Genomic DNA, 20,767 nt, shown 5'->3' with positions numbered 1-20,767 from the left:
ATCTGTTGATCTGATTGTCCATGGGCAGGAATAAAAAAATGTAGTCTGATCTGTAGATTTTCAAAAGCCATAGCTGTCAAAAGTCCACTGGATGATGCAAAATGACTGGCTTTTTTATTATTATTATTTTGCTGACAAGTAACACAAAAAAGTACACATTGTTCATTTACATGTACTGGAGACATTGTAACAATGCAAAGCTGTTTGATAAATCAGCAAACTTATTCTGTTAGTCATTTAGTCAGGTTTGATTTTATCATCCAGTCTTTTGGTTTTGAATGTAGAAGTGCGCAATGCACACTAACTTTCCATACTGAACTCTAAACATGACCGAGATCAATTAATTTCTTCCTCCGCACCACACATACACACACTGAGCTCCAACAGGACACAATGCAACAAATCTGCCGTAAAAAACAGATGAGGCCATTCAGCACCGTCCTCTTTGTTTTTGCTGCTGTGTGTAAATAAATTACACAGTGAGATATCGCGAAGACTACAAATCAGTGCTGCTGTTCCTGCTGTCTGTACCTTCTGTACCACCTCCTTAAATCGTCCTCCTTGTCAGCAGGCAAACATCGAGATGGTTTGCAGTGTGACGTGCAGGTTAGTACAATCCTTCATACCTTTGCATTGCTCAGTTCTTGATTCTGATTGATTACCACTCATTTCAAGGTGCTGATTAATATGGCTACCAAGTACTCTATTTCCAGGTTTGCTGACCACATTACAGTTAACTTCGAAGAACGTTTTAGGGATGGAAACCAGTGTCTAGAGATAAGCACATGTACAACTGATTTCCGTGGAATAATTGACTCTGAACTGCTTGAGTGTTGAAATTTTAATGCACACCTGAGGTGTAACAGGCAATTGGATTTGCATCATGCCACATTACGACCTCAGGTATGCATTAAGTTTTCAATATTTCAACAGTACATCATCAGTGACTCCAATTTTGAGAGGTCTTGTGATAATGACAATGCCTGACCTTCCAACTGTGCCACAGTGTGTTTCTATGATTGAGCAGTTCAAAAATACAAATTTCATAATTTACAGCTATCAAAATAAAGTGATTTGGGGCAGGATTTTGTGCAATGTGTGACCATTTGAATTGATTCTGTGAGCAATAGACAGGAGTGAAATTACAAAGTTTTGAGCATCAGGAAATGTTTGTGTCCTCAACACTGAGCTAAATAATAATGACACTACTGTCTTCTGTAGAGCTGCTTAAAGCTGAATTGAATTTGTTTCATAATTGATGAATTACACTTTTATTTTCTTGTTTATTACTGTGATATAAATAAATGTGACTTGTGACTTTGACTCCCTGAAAGCTAAATGCCACAATAAGCCATAAAGCGACAGCCAAGAAGACCTTTGAGGTTTGATGAAATGTTTTAATATCCAGCTATGCGGAGCAGGATTTGGACGGTCACCCGTAGTGAAGACAAAAACTCAGATTAACATGAAAGAGATGTAATTTATCGCATGCCGCTTTATCTGGTCATGCCTGTTTAGTGCTCGACATTGCCTGCTGTGTGAAGAGATGCCTGAGATTGTGTGTGAAGTGTTACCTGCATTTTACGGAGCTGTGCGAGCTGTTTGCGCAGATCGGTAGCGTTCTGTTGTAAGTCGTGCAGGTGAAGCTGCATCTGTAGCCTGGAGACGGTGGAGGCCTGAGAGACCCCAGATGAAGGCGGAGGCATCAGTGCCAGCGGGGCAGATGGAGTCAGTGCTAATAAGCACAACAGAGGACAAAAAAAAAACAAAAACATAACACTGTGAGCTCAAAAGACACACTCAATTGAATATGAATTAGTTTGCACTTACCCATCTACACCTTCTAAACCAGCATTGTTTAGTCCTGCTTCTGGAGTTCGACCTTCCAACAGAGTTTCTGCTGCGTTCATGTTGCAATGAATGTGTTTAAAAGTTGAGCGTACATGAATGCAACCATAAAGTCATATTTAATAGATTTTAGTAAATAATGCCTTCAAGTGCAACTGGGAAGCTCCTACGGCCAAGTTAGACAATTGCTATTGCGATGTCACACATTCAAGGTAAAAACACAATATGGAGCAACTGCAAAAAGCTATTTTTTTCTGTTGAATCAGTGGGTAATCGTATGTAAATACTCCTGATTTACTTTTACACAACTTGTATGATGTAAGCATGAATCTCACAAACAAATAATTAATATGCAAAAAGCAAACAGTTAAAAGTGATAAGATTTTAGGTTTTGAAAGAGCTACATTTATTTGATCAAAATACGGTAAAACAATTTTTTTCTATTTTTTTTATCACATGATCCTTCAGAAATCATTCTTATATGATGATTTGCTGCTCAAGAAACATTTTTTATTATTATCAATGGTAAAAACAGTTGAGTTGATTAATATTTTTGTGGAAACTGTGATTTCCCACTTGAAGGTCACATAAGCCCAGACATTTCAAGTTGAGGGTAGGTCAATTAAATAATTACAGCAGATATTTATTATTCAAAATAAGCTTTGAATGTTGATGGTGCAATATTTTTACATATTCTGCGTACTAAAGTTGAATAATTATAAAGCTTGCCACAAAAACATTTAGCTGGTTTACAAGGAGACCAATGTACATTTCCCATCATTCTCCATGAAAGCACGGAATGATAAAATACACAGATAAATACACAATTACACACCTAATGTGCATCCTTTGCTCTTTATTTTGTTTCATTATCTCTAAAAAAGCTTTCTCTCTAAGTTGGTAAGTGAAAATATGAAATTTCCCTGCAGCAAGTTTATTTGACCAAAATCACTTCATGTCATAATTACGATTTCCGAACTTGTAAGGAGGAACTTCCCAGGAGAAATGAACACATCGTTATTTCCAGCCCTGTTCTAACACACCTGGATGTAATTTCAATCAAGTGAACCCCATGACCTTGACTAGCTGGATTGTGTGTGTTTGATTAAGACTGAAGTTAAACTCTGCTGGACGGAAGATCTCCAGAAACCGGATTTAGCGCTTTTGCTCTACACCCATCCTTCCTTGTGTTTTCAGACAGAGATACACTAACCCGCACACACACAAAGCATGTCGTCACCTCCAGGGTCCACTGAGGAACATGCTGTTAGTGAGGAATACCAGCACTCTCCAGTCAGTCGTTTTTTAACAAAAGGGTACATGTACGGATTCCCTAAGATTAGGGAAATTTTTCATTGTGTGAATGTGTCAAGTTTAGTAGGGAAAACAGACTGAGGGAGAGAAATATCTAGTGCAGGCAGGCCGTAGAGGATAGATACCATAAAAAGCTACAGTGGGAACAGGCATTAAATAAGCAGAAGGATCACATTTTCGTAAAAACAGACACGCACACTACATACACCGGGAAAGACACGCCAATGCACATTAAACATGAGAGAGCAGAGACAAGGCTACCTTTCTTTTTCAGCCGGCCAGCTGTAACATACAGTAGAAGCTGTCAGCTTGTTCCAGTTAACTAAACAGGCATAATGAAGTAAAGAAACAGAGTGCTAAATGGGACCTGTTGTAGATCAGATTCAAAGGGGGAGACTCATGGGATACCCTTTCAATGGCCCTTTAACTGAGGCGCGAGTCAATTTAGACTCACCGCTCAAACCGTGGAGAATCTTCAAAGACAAATCTAGCAAATCAAAACTCTAGCTGCAGCCTTTGAAAGGCTGACCATTCAGAAGACGTTCTCTGAGGACGCCCGTCACAGATTTGAGAAGGAGAACGAGAGAAAAAAATTGACAACGAAGTACTGAACTCTACTCTATCCGTGAAAACATGAAGGTTATTCTGACAAAGAAGAACAAAGGAGTGAACACAAAGTAGGGTCCTTCATTCAGGTGAACTCTGATAAAGAATGTCATGTCTGGTTGTTTTAATACATCCAAGCCAACGGCCTGTTTGAGATCATCAGTGTTTCAAACTTGGGCCAGCCTGATCTACTTAGAACACAGTATTAGAGATATCAGACATTAGTTTTGCCACACGACTGCTCTGGACAACCATAGAGAAGTAGCTGGACTCACTTCCTGTGGCGGAGCCGTCGCTGGTGGATTCGGTCTTCTCGCTGGAAGAGAAAGGGAAGGGCCGTGAAAAGTCCGCCCCCTGGTCCGGAGGGCAGCCCGCCATCATGCAGAGACGCAGCAGGCCGCATCTGAGGATCATACAGCCATGATACTACCACTGTACTACAGCACCTACCGCTACACTGACGCTACACTACTCTAGCATGCACTGTTCTACAGCTATACTACACTAGCCTCCTCCGTGCCTAATAATGGGTTACGCTATACTATATCTTGTTTTACGCTACTATCAAAGCAATGCTACTATGCCACACTTTACAATTCCTCTGAGTAACACATCTTCATTAAACCTATAAACTGTTAAAACATGTTCACTACCATTCCAAAGTTTGTGGTCAGTAAGATTTTTTTTTAAATTAATAATTTTATCCAGCAATGATGCATTAAATTGATCAAAAGAGTCAGTAAAGACATTTAGAATGTTACAAAAGACTTCAATTTCGAATTGTATTGATTATATTGACTTTCTATTAATTAAAAAATCCTGAAAAAGCAGTTGTTTTCAACATAATAATACAAAGACATGTTTCTTTAGCAGCAAATCATCATATCAGAGTGATTTCTGAAGGATCATGTGACACTGAAGACTGGAGTAATGATGCTGATAATTCAGCTTTGCCATGACAGGAATACATTACATTATTTTGATCAAATAAAGGCAGCCTTGATGAGCATAAGAGACTTATTTCTAACACATTAAACAGATCCCAAACTTTTAGATGGTAGTGTATTAGAACTGAGGTATTCAACCCAATAAACTACTGAGATTCATATTGAACTAGCTACTTTTATAATCGAAAACACTTCAAATGCTATGCTCCACCACAACTGGCTATGATGATGTAAAAGAATAAGCAATGGACTCTCACTTAACACTATCTTTAAGACCTACTGTATTTCACACCAAGCCTCAATTATGAGCACAAAATCCTTCTAAACAACAAGTGAACAGGTTTGCACTGTGATTGTCTGATTTATTTCTATTTTAAAAAATAAAACAACTTCACTAAGCAACAGTATTTGCATCAGGCGTAGTGTCAACAGCTTCTATCCTAACTCTACCTAATATTAATTAACAACCCTATTTACTGAATTTTCTCTTTATACAACGCATTTATTTCTTTGCTCTTTACTTTAATCTCTACTCGACACTTTGACCTCAACACTCTCTTTTGGAGGTAATTATCTAAATAATATTCATTTCCTTACAAACTGTAAAATATTCCATAGTTGGTGTGAATGACTTGTCACATCGAATATGAATGACAATAAATGTCCAGCAACATCAAAGCACCAGTACAAAGAGACTCATGGCGACCGCAGGACAAAAAAAGAAAATACCACCAGCACACACAATTTCAATACAAGCACTTAACATTCAGCAAGTGAAGACATATTTGCGAGCTTTTGAAACATAAGAAAAGCCAATGGCTACATAGCAAACATGAGAGCTTAGGATATTACTGCATGAAAGAAAAATGGTTCCATGCTAACAACACTGAGTATGTGTGAAATGGTTGAATGCATTAGTGCATTTCACAAGGTACGCAGCAGGTACACATGAGAGGTAGTATGGAACGTGTTAGCATAACAGTATCACTACTGCTTTAGCTCTATGCTAGAGAGCAAAAACATGCTGCATCTCTGATTTATTTACTGTAAATACTGTTTTTTTACGTTGCATGACAAAAACTTACTTAAATGCCATTTATTAGTGCCATTAATCTCCATAAAAGTAATATTTCCCCATAAAATAAGTTGACCTGGGAAATCGCAGTTACTGCGTACCATGTTCAATGGCCTTTATGTGTCAAATGTTTAATGTGATTGGCACATCAGAAGCCTGTCATGGCTGATGGTATGTACGAGTGAGATGACTTTTATAAGGTTGGTTTTGTCAGTGTAAATGAGCATCTGATTGGCTCTGGTTTCACGTAAATGAATCAAAGATGGCTCAATGGGTATTTGTCTTACGTGCTGTCGCTGTCTGGTGCTCGGGTTAGGACGCTCTGAACCAGTCCAGTCAGACTGGCTATCTGCTTCTCCATTGCCTCCATACGATCCCTGCTAACAAGACAAAAAAAAATTGATAAGTACACTTTTTAATTATACATTTTCTAGGAGTTTTCACTTAAACGTTCTCCTAAATATTATGTCCTGTAGGCACGGGTTAGTAGATGATCCATTACCTATCAGTTCAGAGACAGCAACATTTCTCCTAACCATGGATTGTCTAGGGGCATCACTCAATATGTCTCAATACACAAGTGTCATCGCCCGAGTGTAGGTTTGGTTTTTAGCGCAATTTTCCACCGGACAAATTGCGATTGTTAACTCATGATTTCTGTTCTGTGCGTCTGTGCGCACCAATCTTGCACTTCTATCTACTCCTCAACCAGACCACCTAGAGACTTCGGGTTTTCGGCATTATGTTAAGGAAGGTCTAATCTCGGGAACGCACAAAAAAAATCCAGGAAAAGATTTACTATCTCTTAGTGTTGTGATCCCATGAGGTGAGAAAATTGCGCTAAAACACTCACCGAGTTTTTATTACTTGTTTTAAGTGAGGAGAGGTCGCTCCCCTTTAGAACAAAAACGTTTTAGCTGTTGGATCAATCTGCTTAGGAAGAGACTAAGTAAGAATATAACCCAGTCTCATTTTAAAATGTGCCACACAATCCCAGGACTTCCCAATAAAAGAAAACATCACAAATAATGCAAGAAGGTCCACAGTGTAAAAAAAAAAAAAAAAAAAAAAAAAAATTGTTTGAAATGTACTCTGTGTATTCATGTTGATTTCATAATAATTGTGAAAAAAGTTGCAAATTAAATACTCTAAAAATGTAATGTAGTGTAACCATCAAGTAAACAGCAATAGTTGTTTTTTTTTTTAGTTTTTGAAAATGTTTTTAAAAATACTCTATATTTTCAAGGTTTACAGTTCAAAGAGTCATTTTATAACCTAATAAACCCTATAAACCTAAACTAACCTTTTAAAGGGGTGGTTGATTATGATTTCACTTTTCTAACTTTAGTTAGTGTGCAATGTTGCTGTTTGAGAATAAACAACATATGCAAAATTACGACGCTCAAAGTTCAAAGCAAAGCGAGATATTTTATTTTACAGAAATCGCTTTTTAAGGACTACAACAAACGGCTGGTAAGGACTACTCGAGCTTTCATCAACTAACCATTCAGAAATGTTGTCTACATGTTGTCACCTCTTCGAGTCTCTCCATCTTTCTGACTCTGGTTTTAACATAAAAGGCTAAACGTTTTTGAAATTTTCTGTGACATTTTCGTGTGTGTGAGGTAATCCAAGCTGCTAGGGACACAAGTTGTTGTAGCTCCACCCTCTGTGCTGGGAGCAGCAGCTCATTTGCATTTAAAGGGACAGACACAAAAACTGTGCGTTTTTGCTCACCCTCAAAAAGTGACAACTTTAACATGCTATATAAAAATGTATGTGGGGTATTTTGAGCTAAAACTTCATATACACACTCTGGGGACATCAGAGATTTATTTTACATCTTGTGAAAAGGGCAATACACCACCCCTTTAATAAAAAGACTGAATTATCTTATAATTTAAGAGACATCCTGGCTTTGACACACAGTCAAAGTGTGATCCCCTGGATCCAGTGAACACTTTGATCCCCTCTAAGGGGATCAAAGGGGATCCCCAAAGATCCCCTCTAAGATATTATTTCCTGTTTTTTGGTTGCACCAACTTTTTGAAAAACTTTCTTTTTTTTCAAATATTAAAAGGCAGAGAAGCGGTCTTGTTAACACCGAAACACCATTTAAAGAAATTAATATTTTGATTAATAAAGGATGCATTCAACTGATTAACAGTAAAAGTAAAGGCATTTCTAATGCTGCAAAAAATTTAATCATCATATTAGAATGATTTCTGAAGGATCATGTGACACTGAAGACTGGAATAATGAAGCTGAAAATTGACCTTTGCCATCACAGAAATAAATTACATTTTAAACTTTTAAAAAATATTTTATATACCCATTAGTGGCCAAAAGTGATGTCGGAGGGGATATTTGTTTTAATGGCCCAACAATTCTGATTAAACCATCAAAATATGAGGAAAATACTTTAAATATGAGGGAAGAACCAGGTATTTATATGACAAAATTCTTATTTTATATGACAATTCTTTCAAAGCTATTTCATTTTTTTTTACATCCACCAAACTTTTGAACAGTCGTGCCTCAATGATCTTTCTATCTGGCATTTGCAATAATAAATTCTGCTTATTAATTTGTTTGTTTAGAGTCTTTAGACAATGAAAATGTGCATTTGTCAAAGAAAAAGTGCATAAATGTCCTCACATCCACAAACTCACAGCTACTCTGTACCACATCAATGCACATCCATACATTTCCAGTGCTTACCGTGCGTCCGTCTCGCCCCCAGACAATTGCGACCCAAATCCAGGTCCCTTACTCCCATCTCCTAGGGGTTCAGAACTGGAGCTGGGTCGGGACTTCGGACTCTCTACAAACACAGAAGAGGAAGCGGAGTCCTTGCGGAAGGTCGTTCTCACAGGTGACCCTCGGCTTGGAGATCCAGTGAACGAATCCCTGTCACGCAGCTGCACATCGGGAATCTTCTGCGGGGAGGAAGGCGGCAAACGAAAGCCCATGCCGAGTGTAGAGCTGCCATATGTATCAGAGTACAGAGAACCTCCAGGTTTATACAGGCTGTCCTCTAGATCGCTTTGCAGCGCTGCGGCTGAGTACGTACTGAGAGACCGAACTGAACCTCTGCGGTACAGCCCTCCTGACACAGGGAAGCCAAAGGGGTCAGCGATGGTGGCCAGGGACTGAGTAGAAGCGATACTAAGACGACCCTCGTGCATCAAGCTGTAGGGATCAGCATAAAGACCATCATTCTTCAGGAGGACCATATTTTTGCCGGACATCTCCTCGTCAGGTTTGACATCACGGCGCTCCAGGATGGCCGAGGAGGAGGCGGTTAGGCCTTGAGCCTGTCCGTGAGAGGGAGAAGGGTGGTGGGAGTGAGACTGATGCTGGGAGCCCTGGGGGTGAGGGTGACCCGGGCCAGCGAAAGACGGGGGACGACCTCCGCTGTAGGAGAGACGGGATCGGGAAGGGGAGCCGGAGGAGGGTGAGGCAGTGGAGGAAGGAAGAGTGTTGAGGCGACGGGTAGGTGACGAGTCCCTGGATGTGTAAACCATCTCTCTCTAAAACAAGACAGAAAAAAATAATAATAGCATTTTATGAATACATCACTCTGAGTAACCAAGTTCTAGGAGAGGTAAAAGACTGAATACATGAACATAGAAATGATGTAGGGAAGTCATTCCATTTGTGTTCATAACATTTTAAATTACATTATGATGAGGAAGTGACATCATTTGTGTTTTCAGGGCAGCCAAGTTCATAAATTGTCCAGTTCTACTCTTGATTTAACATTTAGAATTTGTTTGTCATACTTGACAAGACCTGTCAAGCATAACCCATTTATTTAACTTTTTCTAAAAGTGTTTGCTTTCTACTATTTATAAGAGCAGAATGATTTAACATATTAATTTGTATTCATTAACATTCAGATTGCAGAATAAAATCTATTGGCACATATAGATATTATTTGTCTGATAGAATGGTTCAAATCCTACAGACATTTACTGTAAAAACCACCTTTCAAAAATTGAAAAGGCGTCAGTTTCATAGATTGACTATGTTACACTCATAGTTAGAAGTGTTAAAGAGATGTGGATATCTGCCAAAAATCATTTAAACGTGAAAATGTGGTGCTGACAAATTAAATGTCTCAAAGCAAAAGCAATCCTCTGAGGTTTAGCACGAAACCAAGAACGGAGCTCTAGACTCATTGCCCCATTCTCTAGTTCTCTCTCACTCTTTCTTTTCATCGGTCTGTAATTCAACTCCGGGGAGCTCCATTCACCCTATTCACTCCTTTCACCCAGCCTAGCTAAAGCTACTGGCATAACATTGGATTACATGACACTGTATTCAGATTTCACCACCACTTCTGAGTGAGCGCATATATTTTACTAAGCTACAATGAGCAGAAGAAGAGCTTTTAAACTCTCCATTCACAAACACCAGGAAACCCACACTCATCTATTAGATCCCTTTTTCTGCCAGGTTGCATCTCAGTACTTTTTCTTTTCACCTCTCATTTCCAATCCTGCATATCATTTCATAACTTCTATATCTGCTTGTTACTTTACTTGCATTTACACCACAGCTTGTTTTGTTTTATCTTAAGGCACTCATCCATCTTTTTTTTTATATACTTTGCTTCTTTTCCCCTCTTTCCATCTCTGTTCCCTTTTGTTCTCCTACTCTGAGAGTAGCCAAACTTATTGAAGCATTACAGGGATATAGCTTGTTAGCCTGCATACACAGACACATTGAAGTAAATGCAAGCAACTACTGTACACACTCCAGGGAGCAGTTGACATGTTCTGTCCAGAGTTCTGCTGTATATTTTATCCTCCTACACTAACTCTATCCCTAAATCTAGGGGTATGTGCCATTATACACATTGTGTCCTCATAAACCATAAGAACACACGCACACAAAAACAGCGAAGGGCTGTAGGGGTTCAACTCGAATGGTAATTTTAATCAATTCTAAGTAGTCAAAAGGCGAGCAAGAAGGTGGCTGGCCGCACACTGGATTCGGTACAGACTACAGAAGTCTATCAAAACATTTTTTTTTTTTTTCTGGATTGCAAACTGGAAAAAGTGCAAAGCGAATTAAAAACAAATGAGCAGGAGCAAACGTTTCAGCACATTGCTTATTTCAGTGCTCGTAGTAGTCAAAAGGCACAATGAACTTGTCACTGCAGTTTGCCAATTTGGAGAATTGAAAAACAAATGTTTACTTAAAATATTAATTACATGTTGCATTTATTCATTTTTAACACACTCAAACTGATATTATTACTTTTTAATCAGAATTACCTTATCCTATAGACTGACGACTTATATAAACAAAAATGATCAGAAAGTGATCATTTCCAGATAATTATTTCATTATTTAATTTTCAAACATTTTGACATTAAAAAAAATTAAAATATGCATAATTAAAAAACGTAAACTTGAGGGGAAAAAAAACGTTTAATTTTAGAAACATGTTGTCTTTATTATTCTACTTTCCCAACCCTCATAAATAAAAACAGAATAAAAAAGAAAAAACAAAGAACAGAATAAACACACTCAGACATGATTGTGCACTCATACACCCCCACAAGCAGACAATAAGCAGAAATATTTGCATACATTAACCGACTCATGTCTAATGTTAGCTGAGAGTGAGCTTGACGCTCTCAGAGAGTATGAAATGGTAAAGACGACTCGCACCAGAGAAGAAAAAAAGAACATTTGATCAACAGAGTGACGCAACATGATTGCATTTCAAAGTCAACCCACATCAAACTCCTGTGGTAGCACAGCGAGCTCGCAAAGTGAAACCAACTCCCAAGTGATATTCCAAAAACTGTGCATAATTCAAAAACCTCATAGTTCAAGAACATCCAAAATCTGAAAGACGTCACTCAATGGATCAGACACTGGGTACTTCCCTTTAAAATACTTAACACGCAAAGAGGACTGCGACGTCAGTTTTAAAGTTAGGTTTGTCTCTGATTTTGACGCATACTGGGATCTACATCCATAACCTTGTAATTTCTTATTTTGACTTGGAAAAGAAAACATTCTTTAAATATGGGTCATGCTCTGTGCCTTATTTTACCCATAAGCCCATGCTGGGACAATGTAAGATGTTCAACAAACTGAATCATTGAATACGGTAGAAATATCTCACCCTGAGGTCTCCGTTGGCCAGATGTGCCGCAGGATAGGAGGCATAGATGGGCTCTTTGCGATAGATTTTAATGATACTGCGGTCCTGTATGTCTCTCACGTCCTCCAGCTCGTAGAAGACGTTCCTGGCTTCATCTTTGATCAAGATGGCCGTGTTCGGGGACTTCAGCATTCCTGCTGTCAGCTTCTGAGGGAACATGTGCACGATGAGCGCGTGCAGTGTCTCTAAACTGTTGAGCTCATGAGTGATATGAACACGCCTGGTCTCATCTCCGAACTGCAGGAAGAGGACACCTTCGGAGAGAGAAAGAGAAGCGGTAAAAAGAAAATCAGGAAAGAACACCATGATTAAGATTTTGTATTTGAATTGCAGATAAAATCTCCATCCGTTTGGATTACACAGTTTTAACATAAACTAATAAACTGGATGTGATGCATATTTGTAAGTCATACATAAATCAAAAGGGTAAGAAATAGATTTCTTGAACAGTACTAATAAACTGAAAATCTAATTTGTCAATCTCTTACATATTTGAATATGGCTTGTTGCACAACTAACCATATTTCAACCATGTTCATACTGAATAAATGTAATTGTTATGCTGATTTTGATAATTTCAAATCGATGCAAATAGTTAATAATAAACTATGCCACGAGTTGTGTGACTGACATACTGTATCAGACAAGCATCACATTAAGTTGATTAGTTTATGCAAACTGTGTTAAAGCATCCAAATGGATGGACATTTTATAGGCAATTCAAAAACATACGTTTTAAATGTACGCTTAAATATTTTTTGAGTGTACTCTAAACCACTGTGACAGAGTCTCATGTTTACGGCTGCTGAACTTCTCCTGCAGACATTTTGTCATCAGTTTCTGTCAGTTTATCCCGGCACACTTCACCTAACGGGGCAGCAGGCGATTCTAAACTTCCTGCTGATGGGACAATAATCTCTCTGTGGGGAACAGTTCAAACCAAATCACTTTCAGCAAATATTGTGCGCTTGCTGCTAGCACACACACAGAGTGAAAGTTCGAGACTAAGAGATATTTCACACTATGCAAACCAAAGCTAAAAAACAAACTGCTGAAGGTCGGTTAATGTGAATGCATTGTACTGCTGTAATTAACACACTGCTATTAACTATCAAAAAGTAGAAAACATTTCACATTATCTAATTGCAGAACAGCGAAATGTCATCTTCAGCCGAAAGCAAAAAAGTACTGTGGGCTGATTTACATGAATCATCCTAACAAAGTGATTCAATAGAATGAATCAGACTTTCCATCGCACTTAATGTAAAACACGAGAATGTGTTTAAATATTGGGTCATCTCACTTGACTGTAAAGCTGCATACACAGTACAATGTGACATTAAAACAGTGATGTAGCACTTTGTCTCATTAAAATAAAAAATAGCTTGTCATTTAAAAAGATACAGTATTTTATAGCTGAACTGAGAAAACACTTCTGAAAAAATGTGTTACTTTTAGCTAGTTACTCCCCAACAGGGATAATGAGTGAGATACAAGCAATGGTCTAGAAACTTTCATTTATCCCACACATATTTCCTGAGGTTAATGTGCTGATGTTTGATTCACTGCAACATGAAAAAAAAAAAGTTCTGTGACTTTGAGTTTTTTACAAGGAAATGTTTATCACAATGAATCTATTTGTCTTAAAATTCCAAGTCAATTTCTGCATAACCTATGGATTAATTTGCACATTTTAACAAAGCTTCTCAGTTGCACCCTAAAATAGTCTCTCGAAAGGCTAAAATGGTTTTCTGTGATTTATATTTGTTATATAGTAATAGTTTAGAAAAGTCTGATAAACACTCATTTAGTTACAGCAAGTTGTACAGTGGATTGGATGAATAAGAGGCACTAGTGAAGCTGTTTATTATTTATGGGCTATGTGTGTCATTCCATGACAGAGGAAATCATGTAGCCAAGTATAAAACCCATGTATAAAACTCTAGTTCTGCCACTGCTTATGCTCGCCAATGCTGCATTTATTTGATCAAAATGCAGTAAAAATCAATCAAATTGTGAAATATTAATACAATTTAAAAGAACTGCTTTCTATTTGAACATATATTTAAAATGTAACTTATTTCTGTGATGCAAAGCTACATTTTCAGCATCATTAATCCAGTCTTCAGTGTAATATGATCCTTCAGATATTCTAATTCTGAATATTCTAATATGATGATCTGGTGCTCAAGAAACATTTCTTATTATTATCAATGTTGAAAGCAGTTGTGCTGATTAATAGTATTGTAGATTTTGTGATAGATTTTTTACATTATATATACATCTTTAAAGTCACTTTTGATCAATTTAGCGTCCTTGCCAAATAAAAGTATGAATTTCTTAAAGAAAAAGAAAAAGCTTGCTGAACTGAAACCATGAATGCATTTCTCCAGTATTCTTTGATAAATAGAAAATTCAAAAGAACAGCATTCATTTCAAATAGAAATCTTTTGTAACATTATAAAATCTTTACTGTCACTTTTGATCAGTTTAATGCAACTTCCCTGCTGAAAAATCCAACATTAAACAGCATGAATTCCATGCTGTACCAGGCTGGTTTATGCTGGTTTAGTGCTGGTTTAGTGCTGGTTTAGTGCTGGTTTATGCTGGTTTAGTGCTGGTTTAGTGCTGGTTTAGTGCTGGTTTACGCTGGTTTAGTGCTGGTTTAGGTGGCGGACCAACATAGTCATGCTGTTCTCAAGCAAAACTGAGCTGGTGAAGCTGGCCTTGCAGGGTTGAGTGTGAGCAGGCCAGCTGTCTGTATACAAGCAGTGTTTTGGGGACAAGCATTGTTTTTGCTTGCATATTTCTATATGTAACATATTAATGATGTGACATTAATGAATAACAATATAATATAAGAACATATGATTTATTCTAATATATAATTATAATTGTAATTAAATTGCGGTCTATGGAGGGGTCATTTGTTCAACAGGGTTTGCTTAATAATAGTATTAAAGGGATAGTTCGGCCAAAAATGATATTTAACCCATGATTTACTCACCCTCAAGCCGTTCTTTTTTCAGACGAACACATTTTCAGTTATTTTAGAAAATGTCTTAGATCTTTCAGTGGTTATAATGTGAAGCTATGGGGTCTACCTCCTTCAAGTCCCAAAATGTGCATGCATCCTTCACAAAAGTAATCCATCCGGCTCCAGGGGGATAAACGAAGGCCTTCTGAGGGTAATCCGTGCGGTTTTGTCGTGAAAATATACATATTTAAAACTTTATAAACGAAAATAACTGGCTTCCGGTAGTGGTTGACGCGCGTTGATGGATGCTGGCGTATGACGTAGGACGTAGCGTAGGAAGCATCGTGACGTAGAACGAAAAAATGATTGACATATGGATCTCGAACGGCTTGAGGGTGAGTAAATCATGGGTTAAATATCATTTTTGGCCGAACTATCCCTTTAATTGAAAAACAAAAAAATCTTACTTTTGAACGATAGTGTAGGTCGGACTCAAATCTGCATAACCATTGGAGAACATGTTAGCTGTGACAGCACCACAGCCCTGTCACTAGTAAAGTTGCTACTATTCTTGTGTGTTTGTGGGGATTAGTGATTCAGTCTTTTGAGTGTCAGGTAAAAGGGGTAATTTACTGTAAACGGTCGATTGATACTCAGATAAAGTGTGTGTATACGTTACCTGGAGAACGTAGTTTATTCTGGCTTGCAGAGCGGGAAAGGGGGAGGCTCTGACGGAAACGGTTCATGCGGTTGAAGCCCAGCGGCATGTCGGCCTCTGACATGGTCTCCAGAGACTCAGCAGATGCGAAGGACAGTTTAGACGCCTGGTCTGCCAAACCTGACTGAGTGGACTGGGAGTGACGTGGACTACGACTCTAAATGACAGAGAGAGAGAGAGATTTTCAGCTTTTTAAACGGCATGATGTAAAAGACACACATTACTTACTCACAAGGAGAAACCAAGAGCAAATTCCTCCAACCAGAGTAAATTGCACCTAAACGTGTCAAGTTTTTACAAAACAAATCTCACAGAACAAATTATCACTGATCCAATGTGAGAAAGCAAGGGAGATAATGTGTACCTGATTCTGTGTGTGTGTGTAATGATGGGAAAAACAGAAATACATTGAAAGGAAAAATGACTCGCAGGACAAACAAGTCTCTGTGGATATATCTCAACAAACAGACTGAGACGCTAACAATTACACAGAACAAACCTGTCTGCCTCACTATAGCATATACAGTAAGTGTAAATCACACACCTGTGGACTTCTTGTCAAACGTTTCAGTATTGTTTGTTTGTAGTATTTAATGAAGAGGGTTCACACAACCGCATCGTGGTGTGTTTCACAAGCTCAGAGACACCTGTAATGAGCTCCCAGGATGCACTGGGTAAAGACTGGCAAGCTGGTTTGTAGAGCAGGACGCATCCACAGAGCAACATCACCATACATCAGATCAATTCTCCTCTGTGCTGCGAAAAATCACTCTTAATTGGTATTTTTGTCTTGTTTTTCAGTCAAAACAGCCTTAAAACAAGATAAGTTTACTTGATAAACACATTTGTGTAGCATATATTATTTTCAGCCAATAAACACAAACATTCGAAAGTTTGGGTTGGTAAGATTCTTTATGTTTAGGAAAGGAGGCTCAGTAGAGGAGCCATAGGGTTGTCCATGGTGGCACTGGACACCTTTGAATTTAATGCGCTATACTAGCAGTTTGATGCTGATTGAAATTTGATTTCACCTTTTGTTGAACGAGGCATTTATTTTTGACATGCGTCGGCATGACACGCTGTCAGTGTATATTAATTGTGAATATTAAGAGAAAACTCGTGGTTATCACTTCTACCTCTAATCAGCCATTATAGGATTCATTCATGCTATTTTTGATGCTAGGTTAGGTTTACACGCTAATTTTCTTTCATGGTCTATGGACCATCTTATGTAGCCTCGGCCACCCCATGTTTAAAGCTCTAGTTCTGCCACTGCTTATACTCGCCAAGGCTGCATTTATTTGATCAAAAATACAGTAAAACAGTCATATTGTGAAACATTATTACAATTGAAATAACCAATTTCTATTTTTAAATATTTTAAAATGTCATTTATTCCTGTGATGTCAAAGCTGAATTTTCAGCATCTTCAGTGTCACATGATCCTTCAGAAATCATTCTAATATAATGATTTGATGATCAAGAAACATTTCTGATCATCAATGTTGAAAAGTTTTTGTGAAAACAATGAAACATTTTTCAGGATTGTCTGGTGAATAAGAACAGCGTTTATTTGAACATTGATGTAAAGGTTTTTACTGTCAGTTTTGATCCTTTTAATTCATCCTTGCTGAATAAAAAATTACTAAATCTTACTGACCCAAACTTTTAAACAGTACATTTTTAATTATAGTTAAACTTATTGGGAAGTATTTTTCTTGTTTTAAGCATAAATCAAACAACATTTAGAAAGGTTTAAGTTTAAAACAAATAACAGAGTGTGATGTTTACACACAGGGTACAAGCTCTCTCTCACACACACACACACACACACACACACACACACACAAATGGTGAGGCACAGTGGCCGTGGCATGGTTGTCCTCTTGCAAACGGTGTCTGAGCACAAAGGGCTAGAACTGAGCTGATGGATGACCCCCCAGTGTGACTATAATGGGGTAATTTGTCCACAACAGTGAGCAGTCCGGGTGCTACACATACAACAAACGCACATACATACATCTACAAAATAAGAGGATGTTTATCTACACAAAGAGACACACTGCCAGATTTGCCATAGCTATTCTATGCTAAGCTAAATGCTATAAATGGAACTAACCTGCACCTGCTATCAGGTTTGACTGCACAGTATATGAGGAATTTTGTAAAGAGAATCACTGTAAGATAAAAAAATATATATATATATATATATATATATACATTTTAGGGCAAAGATGGGTAAATATAGAGCAGAGGCAAATGAATGAAGGGGTAGATTGCTGCAGGTAAAAGCACAAACAGACCTAAAGGTGTAAACTGCTGATAATTACCATACAGATTAAATACATTTGAGCTTTTCTACCTACTTTGATCAATTCTGACTCTTGGCGAACAAAATGCAAACTCTCCATTGTTTTGGTGTAGTTACAAACCCAGACTGCAGGGAGAAAACACACCACGTTGCTCTAAACAAACTATGAGTGAAAACACCCTTAAGACCATCCATATAATCAAAATCTCCCTCGCTCTCTTGCGCTAATGTGCTTTCAAATGGCTTTTTGTCAAATGCAATAAACACACAAGCTCTCGCTTTCGTTTCAAATGAGTTTTTCTGTCAATAAACGTGTCAGCTTGTGTGTCATATTACCTTCCTAAAGTGCTGTATTTTCTGAATTAAACAGAATCAGGGATCCCTATAGAATTCTCGGCAATAAATCTCTACCTTCATCGCAGACAGGCGCACTTCTGTTCTGTTACAACAGCAGGGAGGAGGACAACCCCGTGCCAAAATTCATCTGACCACAAAATTAAATGAAGATAACAGAATCTGACAGGACTGTAGCATGAACTGCATACGCTTATAGTAAATACACACACACCTAGGAAATCCACTACAACAAAACATTCAGTGATACTGAATGCAACATGAGAATGAATAGTCTACATGTGTATGAAATCACTTAGTTATTCGCTCATTCAATAGTGTTCAGAGATGTGCTTACTGGAACATTTTAATACACAAATATTATTCTAAAATAGTTCAGGGGACATGATCAAATTCTCCGCTTGTGTTTAATTCACCTGTTCACTTGTTTTATAATCCTAGTAAGGTGTGATGGTGGTAAACAGATGTGGCTTGCTGGATTTATTATTTTATTACTATTATTATTATTTGGCTATATTATATTACATTATATTATATTATATTATATTATATTATATTATATTATATTATATTATATTATATTATATTATATTATATTATATTATATTATATTATATTATATTAAAATAAATGTGGAATAGGTTGGTGAAGGGATGTTGGATTAATGAGGTAAGCAGACAGGTATTATTGTAATATGACTGACAGGATTAGATTAACAAAATGAACTTCCAAAAATGTAGTATAAGTACTATAACTTAAGATGTGTATCCTAAAATTCCTTAGGAAAAATTAAAATACACAAATAAGACAATTGCTGAAATACAGTGGAAACAGAGTGCAGTAAAAATGAACATGGCTATCATAGTCCACATCAAGTATTTGATGCAAAAATTTGCTAATTTTGAAATTTGTATTCTAACACAGAGATTACTAATATATAAAAAAAATGAAATCTGAGAAATATGGACACTCCAGCAAAAGTATCCATTAGTTCTCCATTTAATTTCATTGTCATCTAGGAGTAACAATTAAGATATTACAGAAACCTCTTTTATGTGTGTGAAAAAAGAAAGAGAACGAGAGAGGCAAATTTTCTTTTCCATAATTGAAAGTAGTATGTAAATTGCAGATAAGTTGATGGGAGACATAGTATATAATATAATGCATAATGTGCACAATTTTATTAACTATTACAAAGAGACAGGCAGATGAAGAAAAGCAATGATAGAGAGAGTGAGAAAGAAAGAAAATAATTGCTCTAGAGAATAATCTTCCTCTCTCTCCTGCTATTGTTAGACGCAGGCTGAAGGCATAGCAGAAATTGCTCCGGAAAATTGTAGTAGATTGCTGTCCTATTCTGTCCTATGCTGAGAGAAGCAGAGAAAGCAGGGAAATGGTAAGCTGGTAGGTGGTCATAAAATGGCGGCATTCTCCGCAGTTATCGTTGGGGACTAATAGCGATGACGATGGCTGAAATGATAAGAGGAAGAGACGGAAAGAGGAGGAGGAAAATGGATTAGTTCAGCACACCTTTACTAGATAGATTTTTTACATTATATACACATCTTTAAAGTCACTTTTCATCAATTTAGCATCCTTGCCAAATAAAAGTATGAATTTCTTAAAGAAAAAGAAAAAGCTTGCTGAACTGAAACCATGAATGCATTTCTCCAGTATTCTTTGATAAATAGAAAATTCAAAAGAACAGCATTTATTTCAAATAGAAATCTTTTGTAACATTATAAAATCTTTACTGTCACTTTTGATCAGTTTAATGCAACTTTACTGCTGAAAAATCCAGCATTAATTAACATGAATTTTATGATTACTTGGACTCACTCAACAGGGCAATCTGGTAATGAGAAGCTATTTTAAATTGCAACTAGGTTGTAGTTCGCCATGTCACATTACTTTAGTTACCCTTTGGAAAATAAGTTAATTACATTGAATCTACATAAATAAACATTATTATTTCTTCAATTCACTGCAGTTTCCAGTTGAAATGAGCACTAGTGACAGTAAGACACCAACAACTTTTATTCCTTTTCACACTAATTATGATTACAGGGGAAGATTATCGATTATTAAAGACTTATTTTCCTTGCAAAGTACTATGTTATAACCCTTAAAACATTTTTACTATAGAGCATGATTTGTCTACTACATATATTTTACATTTTGACAATTGCATCACACAACCAGCTCTACAAGTATGGCTTTTCTGATATAGTAAACTTGAGATACGAGTCCAGTGGTACGAGTCCCATGAAACCCGAGTCACAAAAAAGAGCTCAAAGACCTGTAGAAGCAAGCTGATATTGCATGGTTGCTTCAGAAAATGCATTTTTTCTCTCACATTTGCTTTAGTTAAAGCTCCAATATGTAACAATTTTGTAATAAAATTTCCGTAAATAACTTGCACAGTGTGAT

The 20,767-nt window shown here is 37.2% G+C and overlaps 1 protein-coding gene across 1 annotated transcript in view; it reads right to left on the bottom strand.

Annotated features, from left to right (window-relative positions):
- Positions 1 to 20,767, bottom strand: part of srcin1a (SRC kinase signaling inhibitor 1a) — a gene marked incomplete at its 5' end in the record, with an annotated part of 124,686 nt that overhangs the window by 18,364 nt on the left and 85,555 nt on the right. The window contains 7 exons of the mRNA XM_081376710.1: positions 1,575 to 1,735; positions 3,424 to 3,444; positions 4,044 to 4,171; positions 6,078 to 6,170; positions 8,512 to 9,323; positions 11,939 to 12,231; positions 15,634 to 15,829. Of these exons, the coding sequence (XP_081232836.1) occupies positions 1,575 to 1,735; positions 3,424 to 3,444; positions 4,044 to 4,171; positions 6,078 to 6,170; positions 8,512 to 9,323; positions 11,939 to 12,231; positions 15,634 to 15,829 (1,704 nt within the window). The remainder of the gene's footprint in view (positions 1 to 1,574; positions 1,736 to 3,423; positions 3,445 to 4,043; positions 4,172 to 6,077; positions 6,171 to 8,511; positions 9,324 to 11,938; positions 12,232 to 15,633; positions 15,830 to 20,767) is intronic.

This window comes from Scardinius erythrophthalmus (genome assembly GCF_964197995.2).
Source record: "Scardinius erythrophthalmus genome assembly, chromosome: 1".
NCBI lineage: Eukaryota > Metazoa > Chordata > Actinopteri > Cypriniformes > Leuciscidae > Scardinius > Scardinius erythrophthalmus.
Note: the sequence above shows the minus strand (reverse complement) of the source record. Positions and strands in the feature narration are given on the sequence as shown.